The sequence below is a fragment of the Trypanosoma brucei genome, chromosome 7 (genome assembly GCF_000002445.2).
Source record: "Trypanosoma brucei brucei TREU927 chromosome 7, complete sequence".
NCBI lineage: Eukaryota > Euglenozoa > Kinetoplastea > Trypanosomatida > Trypanosomatidae > Trypanosoma > Trypanosoma brucei.
In genome coordinates, this window is record NC_007280.1 from 703323 (window position 1) to 728741 (window position 25419).

The 25419-nt window shown below is 47.6% G+C and overlaps 13 protein-coding genes across 13 annotated transcripts, besides 1 other annotated feature; 8 read left to right on the top strand and 5 right to left on the bottom strand.

Moving 5' to 3' along the window:
• Positions 1-25419: part of a sequence feature (sequence corresponds to BAC RPCI93-13M20) that runs on past both edges of the window.
• Positions 466-828, bottom strand: Tb927.7.2690 (hypothetical protein, conserved; the record flags this gene model as incomplete). Its single annotated transcript, XM_840799.1, has 1 exon — positions 466-828. One exon carries the CDS (start codon positions 826-828, stop codon positions 466-468), a length of 363 nt encoding a protein of 120 aa, XP_845892.1.
• Positions 2272-3135, bottom strand: Tb927.7.2700 (NADH-cytochrome b5 reductase, putative; the record flags this gene model as incomplete). Its single annotated transcript, XM_840800.1, has 1 exon — positions 2272-3135. The coding sequence occupies one exon, from the start codon at positions 3133-3135 to the stop codon at positions 2272-2274; it is 864 nt and encodes a 287-aa protein (XP_845893.1).
• On the bottom strand, positions 3592-4455 carry Tb927.7.2710 (NADH-cytochrome b5 reductase, putative; the record flags this gene model as incomplete). The annotated part of the gene is made up of 1 exon (XM_840801.1): positions 3592-4455. The coding sequence occupies one exon, from the start codon at positions 4453-4455 to the stop codon at positions 3592-3594; it is 864 nt and encodes a 287-aa protein (XP_845894.1).
• On the bottom strand, positions 4676-6667 carry Tb927.7.2720 (hypothetical protein, conserved; the record flags this gene model as incomplete). The annotated part of the gene is made up of 1 exon (XM_840802.1): positions 4676-6667. One exon carries the CDS (start codon positions 6665-6667, stop codon positions 4676-4678), a length of 1992 nt encoding a protein of 663 aa, XP_845895.1.
• On the bottom strand, positions 6911-7834 carry Tb927.7.2730 (hypothetical protein, conserved; the record flags this gene model as incomplete). Its single annotated transcript, XM_840803.1, has 1 exon — positions 6911-7834. One exon carries the CDS (start codon positions 7832-7834, stop codon positions 6911-6913), a length of 924 nt encoding a protein of 307 aa, XP_845896.1.
• Tb927.7.2740 (hypothetical protein, conserved) lies at positions 13631-14173 on the top strand (the record flags this gene model as incomplete). The annotated part of the gene is made up of 1 exon (XM_840804.1): positions 13631-14173. One exon carries the CDS (start codon positions 13631-13633, stop codon positions 14171-14173), a length of 543 nt encoding a protein of 180 aa, XP_845897.1.
• Positions 14441-15361, top strand: Tb927.7.2750 (protein kinase, putative; the record flags this gene model as incomplete). The annotated part of the gene is made up of 1 exon (XM_840805.1): positions 14441-15361. One exon carries the CDS (start codon positions 14441-14443, stop codon positions 15359-15361), a length of 921 nt encoding a protein of 306 aa, XP_845898.1.
• Tb927.7.2760 (hypothetical protein, conserved) lies at positions 16122-16958 on the top strand (the record flags this gene model as incomplete). The annotated part of the gene is made up of 1 exon (XM_840806.1): positions 16122-16958. The coding sequence occupies one exon, from the start codon at positions 16122-16124 to the stop codon at positions 16956-16958; it is 837 nt and encodes a 278-aa protein (XP_845899.1).
• Positions 17231-18457, top strand: Tb927.7.2770 (hypothetical protein, conserved; the record flags this gene model as incomplete). Its single annotated transcript, XM_840807.1, has 1 exon — positions 17231-18457. The coding sequence occupies one exon, from the start codon at positions 17231-17233 to the stop codon at positions 18455-18457; it is 1227 nt and encodes a 408-aa protein (XP_845900.1).
• On the top strand, positions 18985-19338 carry Tb927.7.2780 (hypothetical protein, conserved; the record flags this gene model as incomplete). The annotated part of the gene is made up of 1 exon (XM_840808.1): positions 18985-19338. The coding sequence occupies one exon, from the start codon at positions 18985-18987 to the stop codon at positions 19336-19338; it is 354 nt and encodes a 117-aa protein (XP_845901.1).
• Positions 20236-22341, top strand: Tb927.7.2790 (hypothetical protein, conserved; the record flags this gene model as incomplete). Its single annotated transcript, XM_840809.1, has 1 exon — positions 20236-22341. One exon carries the CDS (start codon positions 20236-20238, stop codon positions 22339-22341), a length of 2106 nt encoding a protein of 701 aa, XP_845902.1.
• Tb927.7.2800 (hypothetical protein, conserved) lies at positions 22859-24151 on the top strand (the record flags this gene model as incomplete). The annotated part of the gene is made up of 1 exon (XM_840810.1): positions 22859-24151. The coding sequence occupies one exon, from the start codon at positions 22859-22861 to the stop codon at positions 24149-24151; it is 1293 nt and encodes a 430-aa protein (XP_845903.1).
• On the top strand, positions 24362-25402 carry Tb927.7.2810 (hypothetical protein, conserved; the record flags this gene model as incomplete). Its single annotated transcript, XM_840811.1, has 1 exon — positions 24362-25402. The coding sequence occupies one exon, from the start codon at positions 24362-24364 to the stop codon at positions 25400-25402; it is 1041 nt and encodes a 346-aa protein (XP_845904.1).

Here is a 25419-nt window from a genome sequence, read left to right on the forward strand (position 1 = left end):
TTCAAAAAAAAAAAAAAAGCGGCAATGCAAACGTAGAATGCGCACGTTAGCGGATACCAGTGGCCCCACACTCTGCACCAAGTTACCCTTCCACACAGAAAAATATTGCGAACGACAGGGAAGTCGCGCACAACGCCTGCCGGTGACGAGAAGGAAGGAGCGGTCACAATCCACACCGAACCGCAGGCAGAATTCCCACGGAGGTGCAAGAAGAGGTTACGAAAAACAACAATTACAAGAAAATGCACAAATCGTGTAAGGGGGATCGGACACCTTAAGCAGTCAGTTGCACTTCCGCACACACGCAAAAAAGGCGGTAGTGCTTTTGAGTGTACCATATATCACGCAACGTGTGAAAATTAATCAGTAGTAACCATAACAGCTCCCTTCACCATAGCACTGTCACTTCCAGAAAATTTGCCATCTGCAAACACAAGCCAAAAAGCAAACACATAAATATGGACATCACCGTACCAGCGTATTGTGATTAAACTGTCGTGAGCACCACTCCACCTCCTCCTCAGCAGCACGGAGGTCCTCGACATCCGCAGTCTCACTTAGGTTCTTGTCATCGTTTAATAGTCTGTTCGAGGATGCACCGGAAGCTGCACAGCCATCGCTAATATCTTCAAGACCGTACGTCTCCCTGTACCACTCGTCATAGCGTTCTGCATTAGGAGTATACATATCCTGCACTTCCTTGTTGGTCTCGAAGCACCTGCGCCACGCCGTACGCTGAGCTGTGGGGGCTGGCTGCGGAAGTTGTGCCACGTAACCCTGAGTTAATGGTTTGCTAAACAGGAAAAGAAAGAATGTCCTTCGGTGCATATCGTCTGGAATCGCGATATCACCACCCCTTCTGTATGACCAATCTATTCTGTTCCTTCCTCGTTTTCTTTTCGTAACAAGTTAAAAAATAGCAAGTGAGAAAACGGGGTCGCAGGGAAACGTAACTTTACGCTGTGAGACGGCAATATATAGGATGGAACTAGCAACTCAAACTCTCTCCCCACAAACCAACCTGTTGGGACCTAATCAACGACACTCTCAGTGTCGTGTAGGTTAACTACAAGAAAACAGCAAAGAGGGGAAAAAGCGAAGACCCGATACTATACAACTTGGACAAATACTTTGGCGTACTGCCCCCCCCGTTCTCATTTCCACGCACAAACACGTACATACCGTCCATAGGGGGAAATGTGAAATAGCGAACGAATTTTCATAAACGGTCCCGTGAGAATACATCACCCACAAGCCTCACGAGGCAAGAGGGACAGCAACCACTATGAGATCGTGGCAACCTTACGTAGGCGCTGCTTGCAACACACACATTACATAAGCAGGAACTCAGTTGATGGCATGCTTACCAGATCACCGAGGAATAAATTTATATAACATCGCGGGGGCACTTTAAAGAACGAATCCACTACAATGAACGATATCAAACGTCGTGCTGCCTCACCCACTCCGTCGGCGGCACCGATGCGGAGTAAAGGGGTTAACTATAATCCCACAGGTGGAGAGAGTAGACGCCGACCGAGCGCCACACCTTGTACAAGTATGTGGAGTATAACAGTCCTACCAACAGCCCACATGCTGGCAACTTGTAATCGTTATCACTGGGGCGTCAGAAACGATCAAAGCTCCTGGGACTCACCGAGTTGCCGAATGTGTTAATCCTTCCTGTCAAACGAGGCATAAAGTACATGTCGTCCGGACACCCAAAGGACCTTGTAGAAAACAAAGAAGCGCATCAGCCACCGACTGGAGAGTTAGCCCCCTCCCCCCCCCCCAGCGCGGTGTCACCTTCGTGTGGACGATCTAACGCCTTCAAAAAAAAAAAATAGATGATATAATGAAACGTAGTAAAGTATCAGTGGACGAGTCTCACCCATTTTCAAATATAGTCGTCCATTGCACTTCATAATAAAACATCCCCAAGGTAAATTTAAAGGGAAAAAGCACCGATATACGCGAATGTTTTATTCCATCAATACGGGAAAAATAAATAAGGGGTGCACAAGACAAAAGAGAAATACATTTGGTAACGATAACAAAGAAAAAGTTATGATGAAAAACCACTCGCGCGCCCACAGCCAACCTTAAAACAAGCCACTAACGCGGATCAAAAGGCGGCATTTCATACAACATTAAGTATGTCATACAAAACAATTATTGATTTGGTAAAGGTATGTCTTCCTCCGTGCACTCAAGCTTGTCGAAGTTTTCGGCAGCACTCGTAGAAATGTCAAGCTCAATTTCTGTCACATCTCAAAACTTGTAAACCATAGCCTCTGGGTAGCCCAATTCCTTCAGATACCCACTAAGAGGACCTTGTGAACGCCCTTGCTTCTCTCCGCTGATTGTTTTCATAAAACCTGGTGGACCACTAACAAGCAATATCGCCTTGTCAACGCAGTTAGGACTGGGCATCGTCTCTTCGATAACTTTTTTCGTTATATGACCCCTGTAACCTCTCCAATACCAAGGTGGTGACGTCAGCGAATGAAACACAAACAGCTTACCAGGGTTATCGTTGGCCAACTGACCGAAGCGATCCGCCAACAACATTTCCGCCTTCGAGTGGTTGGAACAAACCAATGAGAACTTTGTCGTATTAGAGGGCCTTCCGAGGAAGTTACGGGCAATTTGATACATTGGAGTAACACCAGTACCCCCAGCCAGCATACCAATGTGCTCATACTGACCAGACTTAATATCCATTGTCTTCCATGGGCCCTGAACTTCAATCGAGTCACCGACCTTCATGTTGTGAAGGTGCGATCCCATCCTCGAGTTGGGATATGACTTCACCAGTAACTCAAAACTTCCCTTGTCGGATTCCAGGTTCAAAGGGGTGTATGGCCGCACAACTTCCTTCCCCTTGTCGTCCACATACCGCAGAGTTATACATGATGGCGCTTCGAAATTAAGCTCCATATCCTTTTCAGGAAGGGCGAAAGTGAAAATCTTCGTGTCATGTGATTCATCCTGTACACAAACCAGCTTATACGAGTGATATACTGACTGGGAAAAGGGACTTTTTGCTGCAGCCTTGGCCTCAACCGCTCGATCAACTTTAAAATATCCAGAGGCAACCATCCCAGTAACAGCAGCAGCTGCAAATACCTTCATCTTGAACCCTTTGCTTTACCGATTACAAGCAACAAAAAAGTGCTGATGAGAGTTGTGAGGAGAAAAAAAGTTGACTGCGATTTTCCGCAATATAAAAATATATAGGTTTCAACCCACACTATGAGAATCTAAAAGAAACTTCCGGTATTCCTAAGTGTATATTACAGCGACAACACACCTTTCCCTGTAACCGTCGTTGATCCTTCACCAACTATTTTTAGTGACGTACCCACAAATCGCTCACTCCTTTCTCCTGCCACGATAAGTCAGAAAAAACAACGGGTGGATTACCAACCCAGCCCACTATATTTCTTTCTTTTTTTTCTTTTCACATGAAGTACTAGTTGAAGTACCCCCTTAAAGTCACCGGCATGGTGGTAAGTGGTAGATCTGTGAGAAGAATGCCATATATAATTTGGAAGATCCTGACTACCTACTGCAGTATGAAAGACAAAACTAAATTTTAAACACCATTTTCTGTATGTAACCAAGTTCACTTAATACACCTTTGAGGTCACCCTGCTCGGCCGGGCTGGTACCATTCTCTTTATTCCCCGATATTGAATCCAAGAATGGAGGCGGCCCAGAGACAAGTATGATAGAATCCCCGACACGGTTTGGCGCTGGCATCAGCGCTTTGACCATTTCCTTGGTAATGTGTCCGACCCCACCCATCCAGTCCGAAGGCGCCTTGGATAAAACAAAGTATGGCGAAAAAAGTGGGTATGTCTGCATTAGCTCATTCAGTTCATTTCCCAAAAGAACGTCCTCTTTGCGAGTATTTTCATAAATCAGTGAAATTTCTGTTTTGTTATTCGGTGCCCGTAATACATTCCTGGCGACCTGATAAACGGGGGCGATACCAGTATCACTCGCTAATATGCCAATCTTTTTATATCGATTGGATTTTATTGGTACTCGCACGAACGGTCCCTTGAACTCCGCAGCGTCCCCTTTCTTAAGGGAAAAAAGATAATTTCCCACTTTCGAATTCTGGTAATTTTTCACTAATATTTCAAAGTAACCACGCTGATTACTACTGTTGATGGGCGCAAAAGGACGCACAAGAACACTACCATCTTTACCGACGTGCCGCAGTTCCACGAATGACAATACCTCAAGGTTCAAAGACATGTCGGCCTCCGGTAACGCGAAACGAAATACTCTCGTATCGTGTGACTCATCATAAAAGTTCATCAGTGTATATTGACGGAAATCCACATGTGAAAACGGACTTTTCGAAGCTGCACAGTTCACTGAACTAAAGTTATACCAACTTGATGCAAAAGCACCCACTGCGGAGGCAAACAGAGCTTTCATGGCACCTTGCTTAAGGAAAAGTGAGGAGATATGGGGAAAGTGAAACAAAATGAGGTGGACCAAAAAACACAAAGCGCTGCAGTGTAACAAAGCAAATTGACAATGAATTCACAGCCCTCTGCTACCCGCACAAAATTCAACGGCATTTTCACCACCAATTTTTCTTCGAGTTACGTCGTCCTTGTATGCTAAAACAAAAAAGCTGGCTCAATCGGTTACCTCATGCACAGCGTTCAGCTATTAAATGATGGGGGAAACCTAACTCAACTTCCAGAAGCTTTTTTAGTTTTACCAGCCAGTTGCCTCCAAGGTGAACCTCCAAGGCTATTTTTGTCCCTGGTTTCAAATTTTGCATTCCTTTGGACGGGTCAAAAATACTACAAGAAGTAGAAAACTGATGTTTCCACTTATTTGAAAGAGAAAAAAGATCAAAACCAAAATCGTCAAGGTGTTTAACTGCAGTTACTATCTTGTTTCCAGAGCGTTTTTCGGTGTATATTAAGACCTTGGGTAGTGTACCTCTCTTAGTAAGCTGAGTAACTGTAGGGGCTGACGACGATCCGCCAGTGATAACCGCACTCGTCTCAAGAGTTATTTTATGAACAGGCACGAAGAGTTTCTGCAAAATTAGCTCTTCCAGCTCAGTAATCGGAATTTCTTTGACAGAGCCCCTAACCAAAGGTCCAAGAAACTCATCTAGCAACACACAAGGAATCCCTGATCGATCCCCCGAGATGTTTAAAATATTTTTAGATGAAATGTAACTTCTCAGCATATCGCATAACTGTTTCTTCGAGTACAAGTCATCTAGATATTCATCATCATCACCGCTACCTTTATGATTATCAAATTTATCCGACGATCCATTGACTGTTCCGGAAACAACACCACCTTGTTCAAGAAGGATCCCAGTGCACAAGAAAAGTTGTATGTTCAACAAACTTCTTCCCCTCGGAGAATAAAGAGCTTCTACCGATTTGATACGACGCTGAAGCCCCTTCTTTACGCCACCTCTAAGCGCTTGTTGTTCCAGCACTAGACGTTCCTCCTCCTTCAACGGTATATGAAAAAGTTTCAAAAAATCAGCATAACTTCGTCTGTGGGTTCGATAGAGATCACTCTTTTTATTTACGGAAACGATAAAATGTTCTCCCTTCTTCTCTTCGGAAATTATCAAGGTTTCATCTCTCACTGTTAAATAAGACAGTGCTTTCCTGTATTTTGTCCCTTTAAAGTCGAAACGCATTTGCACATTCGGAAATCTTGGATAGTTCGAGAGCAACAGGGGCACAAACTCGCCAACGGGCAGGGGAAGCGCTGACACGTTGAGCTCCCTTATCGCCTCACAAAGTGCAAAATCTAGTACATTATCCTCATCCTCCAGTAAACTCAAAGCAGCTTTCATTACACGCTCATCCTCACAGGAAGCGCCCGCTGCGTCATCTGTCAAGTCGGCCTCTCCGTTGAGACTGGTTTCCCCTCTAGTTCTCTCACAGACAGGGTGCATTTGAGAAGATACGATTTCAACCACCTCAGAATCACGAAATGTTGAAGGAACAACAGATATTGAAGAAGAGCAATACTCATGAAATGCATCGAAGCACAAATTCCACAAGCCATCCTTGTATGAGTGAATAACGTACACACCCTTTCCTCGTTGATTAGAGCCTGCCAGACCATCCGTTGCCAATCCAACAGCGTATGGAAAGAGGTTGCCAAGAGAATAAATAAATACAAGATCACCTTTGCGGACAGGTGTATCGGTCTGGGTTCTCCTTTCAATAATTCCTGGTAACATCAAATGCGCCCCAGAAAGTATAAATCTGGACGTTGGTCCGTGACAGAAAACCCGCGCACCAAAGAGGGAACCAAAGTCGGTGTCTTCTTTTTTGTAATAACACCTCATCAACGACAGCATGAACAGTGTAGGTACGATAGTAAATTGATTTTCCAAACAAACGCTATCCGCATCCTCAGACAAACGATTTACCGATATCACCAACGGTACCTTGTTAATCGAGTAGAGTACTGCGGAACCGCCACCTGAAAACTCCCAGAGGGTGCGGACGACGGAGTCATTCCTCCTCCAAAAAGAATCAAGACAACTTAAGTTATCTTCCCCGACAATGCCATAGATATTATCCCATAAACATTTGGACTCTTTCTTACTTACAGAAACTTGCCCTTTCACGACATATTTCTTGTGAAACATAACTTTTAACAGAAAAAAAATAAAAATAGGTGACGAATACAAGCAAATAGCAAAATGTCAATGAATCTATCGCGGAAAATATCAAAAATAATTCACTTCTATGATAGTTACAATGAGCTAAATACACACAGGCAAAACACCTTCGCATTCCTGCAAGACAATATTTCCTACCACGAAATTCCCGTAATCAAGCGATGTACGGGACGGTGGAAATAAGTTTTATATGCCACATCAGATGGAAAGCTACGAAGCGTTCTTTTTCCTGGAATTTCTCCCTTTTTTCATCACACCTTTTGGCGGTTGAGGCACCCTTTTCTCAAGTATTTTGTCAAGAACTCTAAAAAGTTCCTCGGGGATATCATCGTTTTGCCGAAGCCAGAGAGTGTGTAAACTGGTATTGAACTCTTTCACATCGCTCTCACTTTCTTGTAAACCTTCCATGATGTGGCCAAAAGAACTTTGGCGCTCCTTTTCGCTGCTCTCCGACTTTGCCGAAGTAAACTCCTTCAAGGAAGACTCTAAACCCTTTTCAGAACCAGTGTACAGCGTAGTTCCTGCAGAAACAGCATCGCGAAGCTCAGGTGAGAGCAAGTCCACAACATGTTCAAGTGCAGAAACTAGTTTGTAAGCACCAAGGAACGTCAGTCGGTTTCCACGTAAGTTTAATGTTTTAATCTTTGATGAGCTTGGAAGCGAAGAAGCGAGCGCCACCGCACCAGCATCATGTATACCGTTACAAGAAGCATGCAGAGACTCCAAATTCCCAATACATTTAGAGGCAGCAACCGCTCCCCTATCACCAATGTAGTTCCCATTGACATTCAAGTGTTTCAAACACCTGTTACGTTTGATACACGAAAAGAATCTAACGGCCCCTTCCTCTTGCATATCACACATAGACAAATCTAGGGAAGTAACGGTGTGGTTCAGTATCAACATTCGGCCAATATTAACGCATTTTTCGGGCCCCCAAAATGTTGAGGAGCAGCACAATTTTATTCCCCATGGCTCTGGGGGGTTCAAGTATCGGTTGCAAGCTATGGCAGCCTCCTCGCTGGGTCTCAGACGCCATTTGAAACTGTTTGGAGCATCAGGGTCTGGGGGTGCTGTGCTTCCCTCAATCGTTTCAATCGCCCTCTTGTACACAGATTCAACTTCTTCTATCATTCACCTAAAACAAGTAAACAAGGAACAGAAAGAATAAATTGTTATCTTCATGAGCAATAATAATAATAACAACAAAAGGTGGTACCCTAAGCGTAAACCTCGTTGCTCTCCACCACACATACACAGAGAAGAAAATGGCGATGGCGGGAAGCAATCACAAGATGATCTGCCTGTGGCTGACACCATTTCTTAGACCCAAGTAACGGATACGCTAAATCGACAGTAACAACAGCAAAAAGGGAAAGAAAAAGAGAGAGATCTTGTTGAGCACAACGCATCTTTTACCACTTATCAGGAGGCTCTCCCGCACCACCAAAATCCCACGACCTTACATTCCCGGCCCGATCCGGGGGACTGGACAAGGACGAGCACGGGAGCCTCAATCATCCACTTTCCCTTCAGCGGAGACAGAGTTGTGAATATTCAAAATGAAAAACGAATCTCAAACTTGATATACAGATGCGGTCACATGCGCATGTGAGCATGAACGTCTGCACATATATGCAGGAAATGTAGACAAATATTTTGACGAAAACAAGGGGCGCTGACAGCGATTCGAGGCCACCAAACCTCACAACAAACGACTGTCGATGCGCGGAAAACGGCAAGAACCAGTGCGAACACACGCGAAACACGCCACCCGCGCCACAAGGCCAAATAGGCACCCATCCCCGGAGAGGCACGACTCGCCCAACGGATCACGGACCACACACCCTCAGGGGAAACCGCAGTTAACTAGCCGTTCCGGCCAGGTGCCAACCACAGCCGCGCCACTCAACTACCAGCGAGGATGCGAGCAGAAGAGGTCACACAAGGGGAAGGCTGTACTAACGCAGCAAGGGGGCGTGGAACGCACTTGCAATCGGGAAAGCGTCTGCATCAGCAGGTCCCCGAATGTATGCGCGCGGGTACCCAGTAACTGCTAACGTTGAACCTGTCCCTCCCCCTCCTTCCGACTGAAAATCGAAGGGAAAGGGGGTAGCGATCTCTGGTAAATGAATCGGGATACTCGAGAAACGGTCTTAAAGTGGCCAACGAAGCATCGCAGCCAGGTATGACAAAAAAGATTGAGCTCAGTCTCTCGCAAGCGCGGTCTCCCCATCAAACTTTCCGCGTACTCCACTGACAGTGGTCAGAGAACATCCACCGAGAAAGGGGCTAAGTAAACACGGTTGTGAACCCGAAACCGTATGAGAAACCATCCACAAAAATGCCGCAAATATCAAAGACAGAATTTCCAGGGGTGAGGAGCCGTGAACCCCGAGCCGCTTACAACAAGGAAACCGAAGTTGGCATCAAGCCGATTGCCCACACGAGCTGCGCCAGCAAGAGAAAATGTATATGAATGGGGATTGCAGAACCACAGTACACTGGTAATTCCAGCCGCTTCCACGTGAATCCTGGGTCCGGTTCGCTGCCTGTGTGGAGAGAGCCAAGGATTAGCGGTGCTTCCCACCTGGGGGGAAATGGTCTCCTCCCCCCTCGGCATCACACGGTGCAGGGGCCTGCCACGCCTTCGTGCGACACCGTTTGGTCATTGGCCCCTGGGTACGTGCCAGCTTGCATCCAGAAGAAACTCTGTAGCAAAAAGGAAGAAACGCTTTCTGGGCTGCATAACTGCCGCATGGGGCACGGCATAATACCTAAAATATTTTGAGAGGGGCGATAAAATACCATTGTTGGGGGTGGGGAGCAAGCAAGCTCGCAGAGGTGACACCATTCCGAACAGCAACCGTGAGAAGTACCCTCTGTGAGTCGGTCAAAGCTGATTTCCAGGAGAATAGAAGATAACATGGAGTAGTTGCTTCCATTAAGGCGATTGTGGTTCATACCAGAGCAGCAAGCGGCAGGCGCACAGGCTTAGACGTTTGGAAAAGCAAGCTGGAGGAATTAGAAAGCAGCGGCTGCCTTCATAGATCATGAAAGAACGGCCGGTTTAATGGATCATGGGCGCAGAATTGCAGTCCCGAATTGCCTCAAAGGGCGTCCCTACTTCACAGGATATATAGAACAGTTTCCACATAATCGAAAATTGGAAATGAAGATGGGAAATGTGTAGCCAGGAGACTTCTTCGATCTTTGCGGTGCGACACAAATTTGTCCTCGGATCACTTCTGCTCACTGTGATAATGGACGAACCAGAAGGGGTGCCGACCGGAGCGCCGGGTATATAGGCATAGCTTCTTTGCAAGCAATCTAATCATCATTCGCCTTGGCGCAGGTATAAAAAGATAATTTCGGCAAAAAAAAAAGGGCGGCGGAGGATCCACAAAAGAAGTTGCCAAAGTGAGGGCCATCCCATGCTCTGTGTAGAGATTGAAGATGAAACCGCTAAGATCAATTCACACCACTCTTCGACCACACAAAGAAACTTATGCTGCAGCGTATGTTTCTGGTAAATTTTTGCCTCACCTTTGTGTGAGAAGATTCAATAACGCACAAGTGTGAGAACTGCATACACGAAAACTAGTTTATAAAGCCAACGAGTGGGGAAGACGTACCAAAAGAAGTTAGTCTCATTCCAATGGCAGATCATTTATTCAAAAGGGTGCCAGGCCCCTGTATATATATATATATATATCCGGAGGAGGAGAGGCAACTTCGAGTGTCCGCAAAAACAACTTTACTCGTAAGAACGATAGGTGTTAAAGTAGATTCAAGGGGGAAAGAGCAGATGCCGCAGAAGATTAAAAGTATAAACAAGCAAAGAGGAGAGTGAGGAACCTTGGATGATACGCCTACCAGGGTTGGAAGCACTGGATGGCAACGCCAGACAATTCTTCGGGAGCTGCGAGGCCACATTGTAGAGAAACGAAGGACGAAAATACGCGAAAAGGCGTGTTCCGTGGACGCTTCGATGGCGACACCGCCATACAAGATTGCGGAACCAGCAGTCCCTCACCTCCCCCATAAAATCTAACATAAGCGCGTTCATTAGACGGTGTGGCGGAGTTGCCGGCAGGGGGCTTATTGTAGGGAGTCCATGCACATCCGCTACAGTGGTCACCTGTGAGGGTACTAGGCGAAGCATGTGAGCCGAAAGCGCTGTGGAAGGGGATCCGGCGCTTTGTGGAGGCCTACCGCGTTTCCCCCGCCACGTTTTTGAAGTTTAATTTCACAGGTATGGAAGAAGAAAAGCCGCAAACCCTTTCCAAGGTTTGAACAAATACAGGTTGGAGGGGCTGAGAATCACCATTAGCTGGAAAAGTAATGTCTGAGACTTCCGCTGAAGCAGAAGTTGCTGTAGACGCCATCACTCCGGGTACAAATCGGCTTGGCAAAGGAGTTTGTGTAACACCAACGTCCCAGAATATAGCGTTGCTAAGGAAGTACAAAGCAAAAAAAAACCGGTTTTGGGTGGGGCTGAGTTGTAAGGCGGAGAGTGCTCTTCGCTTTCAGCGAATAGTAGACGGAGTGCTCACAATGGGACATGTGAAGATGGAAGGTGTGTTGAAGAAAAAGCAAAGGAAGACGGGGAAACCATCGAGGGTAGTTTCGGAAAGGACTGTAAAGACATGTGGAAATTCTGTATCCGACAAGATTGGAGGACGGAAACTGAGAACAATACGCCATTTCTTTAAACACGAGTAGGTGACACCAACCTAACTGAACTGAGGCACCGCTTCCCCTTCGCGCTTCAGTGACTAGCAACCTACCCCTGTACATTTCGCTTGCGGGTGAATGGTGCCTCTCTTCCTCTCCTAAAAAGAAGAAAATGCTCAACGCCTGTTTGCAACTTTTGGTGGCGGTTCACGACCATTGAAAGGGTTTGCTAAAGTTTACTCCGCACTACTAGAAACCTTTTTAAGTGTTTTTTCATTCCTCCGAAACTATTTTTGTTTCTTGAGCTTACAGTATGGAAGGTACAATCCATTTTTTTCCAGCATTCACCAAGTTTGGCCGCTGTTGCAACCTATGCGACGCCGTTTCTGACAACTGTTTTGGGAGGTAGTATGTTCGCAGAAAATGTTCCTCTTTCCCCGTTGACGCCGATTGTTTCAATACAGCGGTGACTGTCACCGTGTCCTAAGTGTAACCTAAGCAGTGGCGTTGTCCTTTGCAAGCCTTAGTGGAGTTGGTTATTGAGTTGAGCCCCGGAAGCCAGTGGTGTATGTGCCGTTAACGGGCCTCTTGATTGAAGTGCTGCCGCGCGTCGTCCTTACGGTCGCCACACTGGTATGCCTTAGGTCTCCAGCTTGCTTGCGTAGTGGCTAGGGGGGCTCTGACGGTTTGAGCTCTGAATATTGTTGGAAATTGGGTAGCTTCTCTCCCTTCCCCCGCCCCCCTCCGAGTGAGGTCGCTGCAGTTGAGCCGGCTCCCCCCAGAGAACTTGAGGTCGGCCACGGACCCCGCCGAAGCCGATTAAAAGCCTTTCCCAGAAGGTGCGTCAGCCACATCGCGAGCGGGCGGGGCTAGCGGCAAGGTGAAAAGCAAAAAGGGAGACGGCACAGCCAAACTTTGCGTAACACGGATAGAGACCCGGCGTGCTAGGCATCTCCCTCGGACATTTGAGGCAGAAGTATTTTTTTAGAGGTGCGGACCGTTGGTTTCCGACGAAACAGGTTGGTCTTTATATCCTCTCGCGGATGGTTAGTAACTCCTCCCAGTTGTGTGTAGCTGGTTTTGCGTCCTTGATCACTGTTTTGTGTTTTTGGTGCGCTCGGTACGCCGATCAGGAAGCCCGGAGGCGGCGGTGGTGGCAGTTTTTTCTGGGGTTGATCACCCCTTTGAAGGTTCGGGGGCAGTCTCGCTGCAACAACTGTGTCCTCAGAAAAAACGGGGTCCGGCGGAGGTTGACCCTGGCGGCAGCCTCTATACTGCTTCCCGGCCGACAGGGTGCTGCGTCATTATTGCTCGCTTTTTTTTTTTTGGGGGGGGGAATGACGTTTCTGTTTTGTCTCTCTCTTTTTTTTTTTCGGATTTAGCAGCGGTGCGTTGTGCCGCCTTGGGGTGGTTTGCCGCGTTCACCGCTTTCAGGGCCGTGACAGAGTTTAGATTGAGGTTGGGTTGCGCGCGCGTACCTCACTCTCCACTGCCCCTGCGACGCAGCTGCCTTGCTAGTTCCTTTCCTTTTCGTTTTTGTTTACAAAAATGACGTCGCCACAACTCGGGTGAAATCAGGCTCCAGCCGACAGCCCCGCGCTGCGGGAGATGGACTCTCCGCCCCCTTTCTTTGTCTAAGGGGCGGCGGAGGCGTAGTGCCTGTCGTTGGCAGGTTGACGCGTGCAAGGGGAAAGCCGGGCGGTCTCGTTGATGTGCGCTGACGTGCGTTCTCTGGGCGCTATCCGCTCTCTGGCAGTAGGGCGCGCACCTTTCGCTCCTGCAGGAATTTTCTGTTGCTTTAAGTTTTCAACACCCTCCTCACTTCTCACTGCTTACCCACGCGTTTCTTGTGGGTTATGGATGAAAGGAAGCGGTGGGAGAACTGTAGTTATTTTATATCTGTGTGCTGCGTTTCCTATATTCTGTACCTGCAGGGCGGCGGAGGGATGTTTGAGGACGCCGATTCTCCTTCTCTTTGCCGCTACCTTGTACACTTTCAACTATTCGCCCTTTCTGGATGGAAAGACGTAGGAAACCCCATTTCATCTGTTATGTTTTGGTGTGGTCTTTTTTTGTTCAGCACCCGTTTAGTAATTGTTCCGAATCCTTGTTTCTTCGTAGGGTGCGTCCGGACGTTTTACACTTTATATTTGTAGCCCTTCATAATTACTTGTCTGTTTCCTCGCCTCGTAGCGTAATTTGTGTGTAGTGTGCCCTCGCCGATTTGACATGCTCTCCTTCTCGAAATAGAAGATGGAATACCAAGGTTCTCCACAGCAAGAGGAAGGCGACGCTGCGCTTGCTAAGCGCCTCCACGAAGAGTTAAACCGTTCCGAAGCCTCCGGTCATCAAGAGCCAAGTGACCAAACTGGAGGCAGGCGACAGGTGGAATGCCCTATGTGCTCATCGGTAAGTGTTGTTGTTGGTGCCGCTGATGGGGTTCAGCAGGTTTGTGAGCGCTGTAAAGCCACTACTCACGGTGGTTTTGCAAGTGGTGAGGATAACGAAAATTATAGTATGCAAAAGCTGTTGTTGTGCAATATTTGTCAATCCTACAACAGGGTTCCAAAGGGTACATTTGATGCCATCCTCTGCGGAGCATGCGGTAATCAATTGAAAGCTGGGGGATCGGTGACTGAGAATTTGTCACCCGAAGATACACGGGTTCGGACGCAGGAAATTCGTGTGCGGTGCCCTAAGTGTTCTAGTATTAACACGGTAGAGGCCAACACTGATGCACTTAGTGTTCGCTTTGAATGTGGTTCGTGCCGATATGCTAATGAAGTTTTTTTTTAGTGATTAGGTAAGGGAAGATGTAGCGTTTGTCTTCTAGATACTCCTGTGCTTGCGTAGGTGTTTTAAACGAAAACACACAGAACGGGGGTTCATTGCATCAAATTTACCTCAATATTGTGTAACCACAACGGTACTTGTGAGTGTACGCTGACCACCTTAAAACCTTATCGTTTGTTGGAAATCTGTTTAAATATTTGTAGTGTAGAAGGTGGAATCTCGCCTGGGGCACTTTTTGACGCTTGTAACGCTGTAGAAGCTGCGCATTCCATGGGAATAGTAGGAGAGTATGAAATATTAGAAACTCTAGGAACTGGTGCATTTAGCAAGGTAAAGTTGGTGCGGCACCTACCCACGAATGTGTATTTTGTTGCCAAGATCATCCAGAAGAGCAATCAACAGGTAGAAACGGATGTCAGACTGGAAATATCGATCCTTCGGAGGTTGAGACATCGCAACATTGTGCAACTAATAGAAATTTTGGAAAGTTCTAATAACTATTACATCATACTGGAACCCGTCCTTGGTGGCGATGTTTGCAGTCTTGTATTGTCCCAAGAGGGCGGCCTTGCCGAAGATTTTGTTGCCAACCTTTTCTTCCAGCTCGTGGCAGGGTTGCGTGCATGCCACCAAAATGGAGTTGCTCATCGAGACTTAAAGCCGGAAAATTTGCTGTTAACTGGAGAAAAAGTACTGAAGATATCAGATTTTGGGTTAAGCCGCCTGCACAAACAAAGTAATTTCCATGCGGAAGCGGAAGAATATGCTCATACTCTTACAGGCACTTTAGCGTACGTTGCGCCTGAAGTCCTTGATGGAAATTATGATGCATTTAAAGCAGATATATGGTCAATTGGATGTATACTTTATGTTATGCTTACGGGTCAGTTCCCCTTCGGCCCCACAACCGATGCTTGTGAGCTCGGTGAGCGAATAAAAGATGGCAGGGTCTGTGAAATGCCCAAGTCAGTTAGTGAAAATGCACGGGAGTTGACAATGTGGCTATTGTCCCGTGATCCGGCCAGTAGGCCTTCACTGGATGAGGTGGCAACTCACGCATTTCTTAGACAACATGTCCCTGCGAAGAACATTATGGCACTTACACGTAGTAGACAAGCGAAAATATTGGCGCCCGACCCCTCAGAATTTAGTAGCGCAATACCGGAGGAGAAACAAGTTGCAAACAGCTAACTACCTTGGGTGCATAAGGTCAACTAAGAGTACTTTTTGTGGCAAGTGCTTTCGAGAACTGCCGGAAAGGGGTTTGACATTCTCATATGACAATTTTAAGAAGCTGATTACCCGTGGTATTTTTTAAAGGCACAACCCTTATATGAGAATACTGAAACAATGCGGTCCTGTTTACTACGCAATTCTGTTAACGCGCCTGGTGCACGGGGAAGGGGAGCGAACGTCTGAGGAATGTTGGATGCATGCATGAAGTTGGACCATTAAAATTGAGTCTGATGCAAACATGCATGCACAAATGTGGTGAAATTAAGAAGAAAATCGTTGAGAAACCTTTTGTTCGTTCCTTGCGCCCCAACGCTGGTGGAAAATGGAGTCTCGACGAAGGTGCTTCATTTTCTTAATAAAACTCTAGAAGTGTTGCGGGGGTACACTTTCCTCGGGAAAGCTGTACCGGAACCACTTGACTTTGACCGCATACATCGAGAAGGAATGAACCGCTGTGTGAGCAAGGCTTTTTATATTTCTTTTTTGATCGAATTATCTTTAACCGTTGTGTTGTTTAATGCTTTTATGCTTATTTGATTTACGCCTGCTGATGACTATTGGCTGTCTCTAACCGTATGCTACGCACTGATTCGGGCAGTATTTCACTTTTATCCTTCCTGATTCCTTTTTTTGAAACTAACCTAACCCTTTTTTATTGAAGGCCGAAGGGGGCAGTTTTTAAGCGTTAACTACCCGAGAAAGGGGGAAAAATACAATGCCAAGACCTGCCCCACGTTTCGCGATGGGGCACATGCTTCCTCATCGAAGTAATGTTGGTTCCCAATTTTTGCATACCCAAAGGCACGGATCCCGGAGCACTTGGTACAAAAAACACTATTTTTCCCTGCGTCCGTTTGCAATCCAACGCCATCACGGGACTACTCCCCGTATTTTACTTGATCGCAGTTTATGGAAATCTCTCTGGATTACCAAATTGCAACTACCAGATATTAACAGGTGGGAACGTGTTGTAAACAGCCAAAGGGTCACCGAAGATCGTTATGCTTTCGTGGAGGAAGAGGGTGTGATGCACAAGGTGAACTGGGGTCTTTATTGTGAACGGCTCGAAACAGAGTTGACTGTCACACAAGAGAGGCTTCCGCAACACACACTACTGATGAAAGCAGCGCCTTCTAGTTGGAAAAAATTGGATATCGATATTAGTGTTATTCGTGGCCTATCCTTACGTGAAGCAATGGCACAGTGCAAACTTTCGTTGCGCAAAGGACACCAGATTGTCTTCCGTGCTCTGGAGATGGCGCAACAGGGAGCAGAGGCAAAGGGCCTTGACAAGGAGCATCTACGCGTAGCTCACATTTCATGTTACCCTGGCCCAACTGACAAACAGATTGATATTCGTAGCAAAGGCTATTACGCCTGGAAGACAAAAAAGTCGTCTCATTTGGTTCTTACTTTAGCTGAGGATCCTGAGATGGTGCTTCCTGACCGTACATGCCTTCCGTATTCTTCGCTAATGTCAATGAAGCGTGCCGGGCTTTCCGCCCAACCTACGGTAATTGACGTACCCGCTATTACTGCTGAGGGCATTTAGCTAGTTTAAGTAGCAGCACATTACTTGTGGGGTAAAAAAAAAAGCCTGGCTGAACAGTTGGAGAGATGTGCCAGTGACTTAGTTGCGTACTACTTGGTGACCGTTGTTGAAAGAATATTGGGTGTTTTCTCCTATCGAAATAACTTATATACGGGTCTTCACTCATTACCCCGGTTCGTGTGAAAGCTTTCTGTAATAACGCTCGTTCCCTTCGTTTTTTATTATTGAAACTTCGGCAACCATGCGGGAGAACGGTATGGTTTACAGGTGTAATGTTTAGGAAACGTTACAGACCCCTTGACCCTGCGGAGGAACGCTCTGTGGGTGTCGAGCAGGCGCTTCATGTTGGTTTTCTGAGGGATGAACAGTCGTATTGCTTCAGGTGGCCGGATGCCCCGCTTACGGCGATGCTGCGGCGGTCGGACGATTCCCTAGTTCTAGGCATGCAGAGTGGCTCCGGTTCCGGCACTCAGAACGCCGTTGTACTTCCTCCTGTACCAAGGTTGAGTGCCGTGTTAGCTGAACACGACAAAGCTGAATTGTTTAGTTCCCTCTCTACCAACAATACAGCTATTTCGTTTTCAGCCGATTCCTCTTCGGCAAGTGGCATCGTGCTAAATCGAGGGAAGCGGCAGTTCTCGGCACCGGCGTCGACTTGTGTCGACGATAGCGTGTTCTCTTTCAGTTCTTTCCAAATGAAAGAGTTGGAATCATCGGGTGCTTTAAAGGCTTTCTATGAAGCTCATGCATTCTCAACAGTTTCCGCTACGGGTGATGGATGTGACAAGGTGCTAAAGGTTCTGGCAAGACGGAGAATGGAGGAGGAAATAGTACGTTTGGAGTGGCGTGCGTATTATGAAACGGAAAAGGTATCTCCCGCAATACAACGAATTTTGCTTCTAACAGTGGCGGTGCCCTTCCTTGATAACTTCGAAAGCAGCGTACTAGCCTCTACCGAAGGTGAGGCAAAGTGGCAGCGGATTATTTACGAACTATGGGTAAAATGGCGGATTGGATCCGTGAAGGCCGGAGAAGTAGCAACTGCATCTGATGGTACCCCGTGGGGGGCGCCATTGTTACCCGGCTCTTTTGTATCCTCCCTTTCAAGAGAGTACTTCACAACTGTGGGCCCGGACCGCAGTGGTGCACTTAGGGGAGTTAGGGCTAACGATGCTAAGGGTGCTGATGGCGAAGGCTGTCAAGTGCTCTCTTCGGCAGCAGTGGGACGCCGAGGTGCGTACGGATATCTTAGATGGCGCATTGATCTCTACGAACCTCGACTGCGCGCGGTGCCTAAAGAGGGCGATGATGAGTATGGGTTGAGTAGTTCCACCAAACTTGTGGGGGCTGCCGAAGTGAATAATATTGTTGAAGAAAAAGTTCCATCAGTCCTGTGTGATGTGAGGCTTGGTGGGCGTGTTGACCCTCTCGACGCGCTGGCATTAACCGACATCCGCAGCGATGTGGGGACTTGGAGACAGTGGCTTGCTCATGTGTGAGTTGTGTGACCCTTTGTCGCCGAAGTAACTACTCATTTGTTAATGGCACGGTCGTCCTCGCGGGTTAATGTACGCACACCCTCCAATAAACGTTGGAGAAGCTGTGAAATACCTTCTGATGTATAGCACATAAAGTGGCGTCTCATATGTCACCACAAAGTGGTGTTGTTATGTATGCGCTACACGCGGGGAAGGTAAAGAATGGAGGGGATGGCATGTACGATGCTAAACCGGGCTACGTCATTTTTTGAGTTTTTTCCCCATACGTCACGCAGTTGGTGGGCACGCGACCAATGTTTTCGTTCGCAGAGCGGTTTCTCTTAGTTCTTCGAGTTCACCACTTACTACTATCAACGCTTATTTCATCCATTCCTTTGTTCCCCCTCAGCAAAGCGAAGGCTAGTGAGACCGACCAAAAGCGAAAACCTAACAAGAAACGGTAATATAGAACTGACACGGGTGGTAAAGTGGTGACATTGAGGAGTGAATAAAAAGTGGCCAAATCATATAGAGGCAAAGACAGCCAAATGTCTAAAGCTCCTTCGCAACCAGCCAAGAAGTGGATGAGCGCTCGCACCCTTGCGAAGTCGGAAGATGCGACTAACCGTAAAAGTAATACGGCGGCCCCAGCGTCTCAACCTTCACAACAGCCGGCGTCGGTTATGCATGAGCGACCTACGCCGCCTCCTCCGGCCCCAGTTCAACTGCCTCAATCCGTTTTCTTTGAGCGACAGGAAGCGGTTGATACGTTAAGTAACCTTTATCGCAATGCGCAGAGTGTTAAAAAGATCGAAACCGGTCCAGCTGCGTTTGAAGCACGGGATATCTCCAAGGTTCATGAGGAGTTAATGGATTGTCTCAGGCCGGCAGCGGCGGCATAGCACGACCAATGGCTGCACATGGGATGTTCTTGTCGTCCAGACGAGCTTTTCGTGGTGTTTTCACTATTGTGACCGGGTTTGATGCTCCACCTTAAGAGGAATAAAAGAGAAGATGAGGAAAAGAAAGTGTACAGGAAATGAGTCATGAGGATTTTGGGGGAAGGTAGAAGAGAGAGCACACATCAGGTGTTGTAATGAAACCTACTTTTATTGTTCCCCACGTCGCTTCAACTTTCTGTAGCCATCACTATTTTTCGGTGAAGCCTTGCTAGTGAGGGACGATTTGAACTGTTTGTAGTGCTTATTGTAGTGTCTTCTTCGTGACTCTCACTCTGTTCCCTTTATTTTTTTCATTCTTTTCGTTGCCTGTTTAACGTTTTCCTTATTATAGTTTGCTGGTGGCTCAGGGTGCAGAGTAGAAAGAAAAAGACTTTGGCGTTAACCATCAGGCGGTCCACTCCATCGCGAGAGTGCATATACTTGAGGGTACAAGACTCACTCACTTGTTCGACAGTGGCTCGTGGTAAGGTTCGTTTCGAGCGAACTGATCTTAAGAAAGGGGGATAAGTTTGTTTGAAACACTGCTCTTTGTCCAGGCATAAAGTTAGAGGGGGTGTCGGAGCCTTTGGACGGTGGCAGGTACCAAACTAGCTGCGGAGTTTGTCGTGCGCTGTTGAAGACAGGGCTGAAAAAAAAAGTGGTGGATTGAGCTCCAACTCGTGGGGTTTACATGTTATATTTTCCAGAACAATGCTTCTTTTTTTTTTTTTGCTTTTGTGCCGCATGTGGTTGCTTTCTTTATATATATGAACAGTTTGGAACTGAAAATCATATGACAGTGAAGTTTTTAACCCACTTTTTTGTAAAAATAAAAAAAGGAAGAAAAACGTGGAGCGAATGGACGGGGATGATGGCATGCCGCCGTCAGAACATTCTGGGACGCCGTTTTCGCAGTTTGAAGAGGACCAAGAACAGGAGGACCTCCTACGGGAAGAGATACCGGAGGAGGCAGGGGAATCGGAGTTGCCCGAAGGTGACGATCAGACAGACATTGCCTTGCTGCCGAATGACTCGGAATATGCCGCTAACACCAGTGAGCTGGAAGGCTTCGGAACTGAGGTAAGGACTACCGATATGGAGCTGGAGGATTCGGTTGATCCTGAGCTTGACATGGTCGGGGCGGAGGTTGCTCCGGTCACGAAACCAAGTGAATCTGTCGAGGAGCTTCCGCTTACGGCGCAGGCTGTGGACAGTGAATTGGCGGATGTGATGCCGGAACGTGAACAGCCCTCTTATGGTGTACAGACTCAACTGGATGTCGAGGACATTACAGAGGAGTCTTCACAACAACCGACAGCCGAGAGTTCAGAAGTAGAAGCACACCAGTTGTCTCCAAATGAATATATAGTGTCCGCTGATATTGAAGTCAGTGTTTTCGTTACAGTGCAGCCAATGGGGTTTCAAGTCACCGTGAAAGCACCTGGGGGGAGTAGAGGCGATGTTTATTCAGGATTTTTGTATGAGTGCATTGCCTCGCGGTTTGGTGTACATCCGGAGTCATTGCGGCTTCGATGGCGTGGAGAACGACTTCGGTTTGGTGTTACAGTTCCTTATGAAGCAGGTCCAGGTCCGCGGGAGGGGCGGCTATGGATTGATGCCTTCTTCAATGAAGGGATGATACCAGAACATCTAATGTCGATTGAGAAGGACAACCACTACGTGCGTTGTGTAACGGTGCGTGCGCGTTTGGAGCAAATCGGACCTTCAGACCTCATTTCTGCCCGTCGTCGCGGTTTAACTTTTGACGAGGCCATTAATGAGGTGCGGGAAAGTACTAAGCCTCAAAACTATATGACCATATCTATTGTGCATGATCCAATGGGGATTCGGCTGCCTTTCCTGGGTGGTTATCGCCTAAAGAAGGATCATTCCCGAATATTTCGTCATGCTGCCACACAACTTTCTTCTCCTGGGGACACAACTTTGGCTGATTTGCAGTATGGCCCTATTGTACGGAATAGGGTGTCAAGAAAAACTCAGACTTACGGGGTCTCCCGAAGCACTCAGACGCTTCGAGAGGGCCGAACACAGACGGCGCGTCCGGATTACGAGGTGGACGAGAAATTTGACGAGGCGATAACAGCAAAACCTTACTTCTCCTCCCAAGAGCTTCTCGCTTTACAGTCGACAATGATTGTTGTGATACAGAAAATGTACCGGAAGTGGAAGGCGCGAAGGGTCTTCCGCGAGGTTGCTGCCTTGCGTCAGGACTTCCTAAACAAGGCTGCACAGCAGGCTGCCGAAGAAGAAGCCGAGAAACGCCGCCGTGAGGAGTTTGAACTAAGGCGACGAGCGGTTCCCCGGACGGCGGATGATTTCAAGACACTCCGGAAGGAATTAGAGGCGTGGCGCGCGGCCGAAGCGGAGCGTATTTTGGCTGATACTAGTCTTAGCGAGGCGCAGAAACGCACCGCGCTCACCCATCTCACGAACAAGGAAGTCAAATTACTCAGAGAGCTGGAGACACTTCGCGGCACCGTGCTCAACAACCGGCGCATGCACCGTTTCGAAACTATCTTACAAGCGATGACGTGTGCCAAGGATTGTGGGCCCGTGTCTGTCACCACCCAGGCTGCTGAGCGGGCATGCGAACTGCGTCAACTCTACGCTTCTTTCACTGAACCACCAAAAACGGTCGAGGGGCGTCTTGATATCCTTCTTCACGTTAAATGGACTGTGAAGGAGTTCGATGTGCCCCTTACTCGCCAGATAGTAGAACTTATTGACCGTGAAGCCGATCTCCTGCAAAGGGGTCGCACTATGTGCTCACTAAAAGGGCTTCATACACGTCTAGAGAATTTATTGAAGCGTTTCATTGCCACCCCAGAATATAACCCCGCCGTCGAGGAGGTGGTAAGAGGTCCAAAATTTGGTGTCGCCGACGGCCTCGACGCTCCGAAAATTTCGTCCTCTCGACGTTTGAAGCCGTCAAACGTGCTGTGATTGGTGAAGAATTGATGTTGGTAGGACTTTACAGGAGTATGGAAATACACATTGTGGACGAAGAGAGGGTAGAATGGAGTGTTTGCAATCTTCTCTACTTGCACAGTGCACATTACTGGTGTGAGTGAGAAATCATGCTTCCTTTCTGCGGAAATGGATGTTGTTGGGCGTCTTTACTCTTCCCTTATTAGACAGATATGTAAACAAAGATGTTATGTACATTTTACCATTTTTTTTTTTTTTGGAAGGAGCAAACGGTGCAACTTAGTCGGATACTTCTCTCTAAGTGGAGCCGGCTTCCCCTATCTTCTTTGTTCCATGCTTTCCGTCGTCGTACCACTAAAGCTTAGATATTCCCTCATTTACAATAGGTGAACACACTTCTTCGTCCGGCGGTGACTCTTTCCGGTGCGAGGGGACTAAGGGAGAAATCTACAGCTGGGCTCTTGATAATAAAACAACTTGTCAGACCTGCCAGGATAGCAATAGCGGCCCACTTACGGTTTTAGGCGTGTGAATGAGTTTTGATGGCCTTCGGGGACGCTTGAAGAAAAAAACGTCAGCCCCTACAACAGACGGATTAGGGGTCTCGGGGAATTCAATAGATCTTTCAGATTCCGTCTACGCGGCAGCCGTGCAAGAGGCTTGTACCAACCACCGAAGTCGTAAACGGCAGCGCTCTCCGATTAGTGATGTGCTAACAGAACAACTGGTTGGGGAAGGTAATGCGGGAGGAACAACCTCCACCCCTGCCGTAGCTGAGGTTTCTATCACTCCGGTCGCACGTCCAAGACATCTCACGGAGGAAGAATTTCTCGAAAGATGTGTGGTGTCTGAAAAGGCATTGGGAAGGTGTGTTGAAAGGATGTCTCGCGCGCTGGTGGAACCAGCCGTTTTCGGCAGTCTGGAGATAAGGGACCAAGACATCGCTGGCGACGACGTTGTGTTGTTGGGGTCTCGTGTGAGTGCGTTGCCCCTCCCACTCTGTCGTTTCCTTGTCCAGAGGCTACAGTGCGTGTCTACTTCTTCAGTTGTTTCAGATGCGGCATACCAGGAAGAGGAGTACAACTTGTTGTTTGCACTTGGAGAGGTGGAGGCATGCCAACGGCAGGCGTGCGTGTCCATCCCCGAACAACTTGAAGGACTTATCGCAGTGCTACAAACTTACTGGCTTGCGCTATGCCTATATTGGCGAGCTGCTCTCTGTGGTTCCGTATCAGGAAACCCCTCTCACCAGGGCGGTTGGTCGTATGACGTCTATTTGCTCCAACATCACGCTTTGCCTGATACGGTGCGACACACGCATGGGAGGCAGGTGGCCCTTGGGCTGGAAGCGTGGCGGAAGGCAACCCGTGTCCGGCAGGATGCCTTTGACTTTCTGGCACTGGTGCTGCATGACATGTTAGTTCTTACGCGTCGCCTGTTGAGGGGAGGAGTTTCAGGGGTTAGTGATGAGGAGTCGTGCGCGATTCCCGTGGATATGGCGAAGAATCTCTTTCTGCTGCAAAAGCTCCTGCGTAGTCGTGATTTTCCAGGTTGCCGACAGCTGTATGTCGACCTTACTCTGGGAACAGCGAATTGGAAGCTGGGTCTATTTTCAGGTGGAGAAGTGCACATGCGGCGCTCGATGGAACGCATTGAGCGCCGACGCATTGCCCATTTGCTCCACAACGAGAACGCACTACGGCTTTTGCATGCTGTGCGCGAGTTAATGGACTTCGTGCAGCAGCACGAGGCAGTGTTACAGGACTGTTTTTTTTTTACCTTCAATTCTGATGAAAATGGGCCGAACAAGGAAACAGCGGGATAACTACTAGCAGTCAGTTGCCACCTTCCTGCTGGTACTGCCAAATAAACATTTCTTTTTATTCCCTTTTATATTCTTGCTTCCCCCTTGCGATGTCTATGTTATCGTGTCGCCACCTCTTTAACTTGACCCTTCTTCACTTCCGTTAAGATTTCCTCACTGCGACCGTGGTCCTGACCACCGCAACAAAATCAATTTAAAGGGTTTGAGAGGATGCGCGACTCGGGTGTGGCAACCGCCACCACTTATGTGGCACCTGTTGGGGGCCATGTGCATCCCAGTCTACAACGGTACATGCCCGGGCAACTTCCAAAGCGGATGAAACGGCTGTGTACCGGAGAAACAAACTTAAAAGTCCACAACCGAATGCACATGGATTCAATTCGAACTGAGATAGCGCCTATTTTACCGTCTTCAGAACACCTGCGACAAACCCTGCTGCCCTCTATCACGGTACAGAGGGCCGCTGGAAGAAGCAATGTAACGCCACGCGCTGGCCCGAAGGAAAAGCAACCTTCAGGCGTGAATGAGTCTTCGGAGGCCAACAACAAGAAAAACGAGGCGGTTATGGGCGTCTGGTGTAGACTTCCCCACGAGGACGAGGTTGTGGTAAGATCACTCGTTGAGTCCAATAACAAGGGGAAGCACAATGCATTTTCCAACGAAGCATTTTACTTCGGCAGCCACCATACAGGGGGTGCGGGCCAACTTGAATACGCTCATCATAACATGACGCACAACAACAACCACTCCGTCTCAGCATGGAAACAGCGGCAGCACTACCATCCGGATATTTGGCACACTAGAGCCCAACAACATCCACCACCAAAAAAAGAAGCGAACACCACAGAAGAAATGCAAAAACATTCAATCCACGGCACACAAAACGATGAAATACGCGGTGAAAGCACGCACTCTGTACACCCAAAAGAAAAATGTGGAAACGTCGAAAAAGAAATGACAAAAAAGGCGATGGATTACAATGCTGCCAAAAATAAAAAATATGAAAACCTTAGCTGGATACAAAAAAGTACAACATTCGACACTAGCAAAATGACAGCGCCGAAGCTACGTTTCGAGCTAACTGATTACCACAACACAATGCCAATAACACAAACAGCGCCATCTACATCTCAATACATCGAAGAAAGCAGAAGATTCGAAACAATAAACGGTAAACCACTTACAACAGACAACGACAAAAAGAACATCAAATACGCTCGAAGAAGATACGACACCACCACCAAGCATTAATCAGCCATCAAAAAGAA